Consider the following 4,807-nt stretch of genomic DNA (forward strand, 5'->3'; position numbering starts at 1 on the left):
AATTGTTAGCTACTGCAGGCTGGGTGTCCAAGTACCATTTCAGAGCACAATCTGTATGTAATTGGGGTTGGCTCAGGGTCTGTGAAACCCACAGGCTCAGGTTCCCCAGAGGAAGTTACATGTGTATCTTTCTGCATCAAGATGCAAATTCATCTGTGCAGTCAGACCAGATCATCTCAAGTCTTTTGGCCACCTCTGCAGACCCCCAGAAAGGCAGCTGGAAAGAAACCACAACTCCCTTCCCAAACGAGGTGTGTCTGCAAGGGCTGTTGCTCTGTGAGGGGAACAGAAACTCCCCGGTTCCTGTCTGAGAGGCACTTGCTCAAATGGAACTGCTATTTAAGGAGGCAGGAATGGTCTCGTGCTGATGAAAAAGAGGAAGGGGACATTGTTTTTCTGAAGGTATTTTTAAGCAGCCCTGGCCTTCAAGAATGTAAAAAGCAAGTTGAAATCGTGGGCAGAGCTCCATTTGGTGAACAAAACACAAACAGGCAAGCAGAGGCTTTGCCCTTTTAATGCAGTGACCAGTACATACACATGGCATTTTGCTGCTGCAGGGATATTTATCAGTTTCATTTTTGAGCATGACCTCAGTAGCAATAAAGATGATCTCACAGCCTTCACATACCTTTTTCATGATATTGAGCAATGAATCATCTTTCCAGAGTTGCTCCTGAACTCCAGTCACCACAGAAGCCACCCCATCCCACCCCACTGGTGTCCTTGCTGCCTCTTCTGCTCTGGCCCCCATCCCCAGTGGGGCTGAGTGTCTCAGGCATCTCATTTTACAGGTAGGAGAACCAAGTCACTGAGTTTCTGTGTGACCCACCTACAGGCACACATAAAGTCTGCCAGCAGCCTGGGACAGGCAGCTCAAACATCCACCCACAGCCCCAGCACGGGATCCACACGTGGTGGGTCAGCATCCTCTCATGGGCACACGGGGTGTCGGAGAAGCAGCTCCCCACAGCTGAGCTGACATGTGAGTCCCTACCAAGGGGCTGCAGCAAGGAGTTCCCATCAGCTTGGGCGTGGGGTAAAAGCCCCTCTGCCGACAGGCAGTTTTTTGGAAGGGCTGTCCCTAGGCTGTGCTCCGATGGCTGTGGTGCTCCCCACACGCTCACTCCAGCACAGCCCCAAAGACCACACGAGACCCAGGGTGGCTGAGGTGCTGTGGTTTAATCCTCACTTGGCCAGGGTTTCAAGCTCCCTTCAGGCTCTTCTGGCTGCTATCCAGCATGGATTTACAGGTGAATGGGGACAGAGGAGCTTCAGTGCTCTTGGAAGAAAGCAAATGCCTGTCTAACAATGCCTCGGAGAGCTGACAGGCTCCAGGGGTGCTGGGCTTTCCCCTCAGCCCCAGAGTCCACAGAGTCCTGCCCTGCCCTGGCCTCTTTGGATGACTTACAGTTGTTGTTGGTGTTGTGAGAGTGCAGCTGGACCAAGTCCTCCTCCAAGGCCCCCGCCAGCTCCTTCAGGTCCCTGGAGGTGTCTGCCCTCAGGTACTGCCAAGCCTTGCGCCCATTGTGGTCCCTGCAGCTGGTGTCTGCCCCATAAGCTCCCACCAGCACTTTGATGAGCACCTCATGTCCCTGCAAGGCAGCCAAGTGCAAGGGGGTGAGCCCACCGCTGGCTGTGGGGATGTTCACGTTGACGGGATAGCCTTTCTTCTGGGCATGGGAGATGACCTGGATGAGGCTCTCATGGTGGCCATGCTTTGCAAGCCAGTGGAGAGCGGTGAAGCCCGTCACAAAGTCTCTCCTGGTCAGCAGGCTGGGATCCAAGTCCAGCAGCTTGATGATGCTTTCGGCATCGCCATCAGCCACCGTCAGCAGCCATGCGTGCTCCAGGGGATCAAGGACAAGGGGCAGCAAGTCAGGACTCTGCTCGGGCTTCTGCTCTTGATGCGGCCCTGCAAGGAGATTGCTGCTGTTGGATGTCTTCTGAGTGGTGGCAAACCGCAAGGTGCTGCCAGGGCTGTTGGTCTGTAGGAGGATTTCCTTCAGCTCCTTCCTCCGGGTACTGCCAGGGCCAATGGAGAACCTGCCTGCAGTCCTACCCCAGCTCCCCAGGCTGTGCCTGCCCCAGCTGACGCTTTTGTTGGTGTCCATCTTCTGCAGCATATAGAAAGTGTCCCTGTTCCCCAGGGTGGCTGACCGGAGCTGGGAGCTGCGGGCTCGGCTCCCTGCTTGGGCCTGGGCAGCTTCCAGGAAGGAGAACTTCTGGCCGGTGCCAGCTACCTTCTGCTCTGCCAAGCTCTGCTCCTGCCGGGCCATGGCTGTGCCTCCCCGGGCTGGCCAGCAGCCTGATCCCCAGCAGGGCACAGCTCACGCTCCCCAGCTCTCACCCCACGCTTCCTCCCCGGCATTAGGCGGAGGAGGAACCGATTCTGCGTGGCGGGAGGGCATGGCGGCAGATCCCGGCGCTGCTGGGCGGTGCAGGTGACCTTTGGCCACGCTGTGTCTGTGGCTGCCGCAGGCGCTGGGCATGGCCTCAACCACAGATTGTCTGCCCCCCCGGCCCCACTCGGCTGCGGCGTCACAGAGGGAGAGCAGGTGGTTGCGTAGGGATGTGGGGAGTGTGTGGGACCACGGGGGCGGGTGGAGGCAGGTGGGTCCTGGGCAGTCCGGTGCTGGTGTTATGGAAAAAATTTGTTGAACTGTCTTCTCCTCTCTGAACAGTCTCATTTAGCACTGGTGTCTCACCATCAGCAGCTGAAGTAGCCTGCGCCTTAGCCTGCAACAGCTGACAAAACGTAAACTTCTGATAAAACAATGCTGCTAACAGAGAACTCCCTGAATTCAGCAGATAGGAGCAGAATGGAGATGATAAGGACCCAGGACACAATTCCAAGGGAAAAAGTAATGTCAGAAGGTGGCCAGCCCAGTGACAGTGTAGTCCAGTAAGAAATCAATAGACCACTGAGCAGAATTTAGTGATCGACTTGGGGATCAGGTGATGGGTGGCATGGGTGTAACTGAGAGGTGTGAGTTGAGGTAGGAGGCACCAGCTTGAGCACTAACCAAAGAACTAACAAAAGACTAATTGGAAACATTCACTTGGACTTGGCATTCCCCGTGGGGTTCCAGGTCAGATCCTGTGTAAATCCGTGACACTGGTCCCAGGAATGCTTCCTCTGGCCCCAGTGGTGCCCCAGGGTTGCCTTGCTGAGGCACCTGTCTTACAGCCCCCCCAGAATTGCCCCCCACGATTGTAATGTTTCTCCTTGATGCTGTGCTCAGGAAGACCCAGGTTACTGCCCCAAGGGGCCATGTTCCCAGTAGCTGGTGGGCCTCCATGCTGTAAGGGACACCCACCCTGGGACAGTGTTTTGGGTCCCTTGCCACATGATGTTTTATCCCAGAGGCATTTTGGCCTTCCTCTCTTGCTGTGTTTCACTTTCCAGCACAGCCCATGGCTGGTGGTGTTGGCAGCTGCAGCCACCAGTAGTCTGTACACTAATTTTTTTAGAAATCAGGACAAATTCCTCTGCCTCAAAAGCTCCTAGTCCTGTTTCTCCCAAGACCTTTCTCTAATCCATGACTCCTCTGACACCCATGGCTGAACTGTCACTGGATGGTTTTGTGGCTGGTCATGCAGTGAAGAGCCACAACAGCCCCTTGAACCTTTTTAATTTCCCTTCCCTAAGCTTTAGCCCTGCTCTAACTTGCCCTGGGCTGGTTGTCCGCCCTCAAGGACCTTTGCCTTTCTCCAACCACTTTAACCAGTTTTTCTGGGATGTGTGGGGAGCTGGCATAATCTCAAAGCCCAAATGACTGGTGGTGAAAATGTAATTGTCCCCTTGCTCCCTTTCTGGTGCTGCCTGAATTTATCACTGGCTGTTGGTGGCTTCTGTGGGCTCAGAGAACTTGACCCACGCAGCCGTGGGATCCTGGGGGAGAGATGAAAACACTTGGGTGGCAGCTGGGGAAAACAAGGAGGGAACCAAGGTGCTGCTCTTGGGGAATGAGGTGCACAGCAAAGCTTCCATTTAGGGCTACCCTGGCCATAACTGCATTAGGGACTGGATGCACTGGATGCACTCTGACCAGGATAAAAACCAGGTTGCCAAGCCTGGAGACTTCACTCGGGGGTCCCAGGAGCTGGGGAAATGACTTGCTTTGGGTGGGGACTGAGTTTCCCCTCAGCCTTGTTTGATGCTTGTGCTGGCACCAAATGAAGGAAAACCCAAGCGGCAGCAGCGACACCCCCCGGAAGCAGCAGATGTACTCAAGCAGCTGAGGGAGCAGAGGCTGCACCTTCGGGCCGAGAGGGGCCGGGAAGGGCTGTGGTGCCACCGGGAGGGGATTCGGCACCGCCGCGGTCAGTGGGTGCCCGGCGGGCCTGAACCGTCCGGCGGCTCTCAGGGCAAGTGCGCCACGTGCCCGGACAGGGGACTCGAACAGACCCAAACCGCGAACCCCGGCTCAGCCTCGGGGCTGCACGGCCCGCGCTAACGGAGGGGCCGCAGGGGCAGCCAGACATCGGGGATGGCAGAGGCCGGGGAACCGCCGTCCGGAGCTCCGTGCCCGCTGCCCGGAGCTCCGCGCCCGCCCGGCCCCGCTCGGAGCCACCGCCCGGGACCCTCCGCCCGCCCCGCCCGCAGCCCGGGCTGCACCATCGCGGGCAGTCGCAGGGGGGGAGACCGACGGCCCCGCGCCTCCCGGAGCGCAGCGGCGGTGGCACTGGCGGGCCCGCCTGGCCCGAGCAGGGCGGGGGTGGCGGGGCCGGGCGGGGCGGGGCGCGGCGCGGAGCGCGGGGTTTTTTTTTTTTTTTTTTTTTTTTTTTTTTTTTTTTTTTTTTTTTT

General features: G+C 57.2%; 1 protein-coding gene across 1 annotated transcript; it reads right to left on the minus strand.

The window, feature by feature from the left end:
• Positions 1 to 496: 496 nt before the first annotated feature.
• On the minus strand, positions 497 to 2,465 carry SOWAHD (sosondowah ankyrin repeat domain family member D). Its single transcript, XM_027687332.1, has one exon. The coding sequence runs from the start codon at positions 2,274 to 2,276 to the stop codon at positions 1,272 to 1,274; it is 1,005 nt and encodes a 334-aa protein (XP_027543133.1). The 5' UTR covers positions 2,277 to 2,465; the 3' UTR covers positions 497 to 1,271.
• Positions 2,466 to 4,807: the final 2,342 nt, after the last annotated feature.

The sequence above is a fragment of the Neopelma chrysocephalum genome, unplaced genomic scaffold, assembly GCF_003984885.1.
Source record: "Neopelma chrysocephalum unplaced genomic scaffold, ASM398488v2 Primary Assembly neopelma1_73b, whole genome shotgun sequence".
In the NCBI taxonomy this organism is placed as follows: domain Eukaryota; kingdom Metazoa; phylum Chordata; class Aves; order Passeriformes; family Pipridae; genus Neopelma; species Neopelma chrysocephalum.

What these genes read in the sequence shown, in the direction of transcription:
- SOWAHD (XM_027687332.1), bottom strand. Translation starts at nt 2,276, where the DNA reads ATGGCCCGGCAGGAGCAGAGCTTGGCAGAGCAGAAGGTAGCTGGCACC.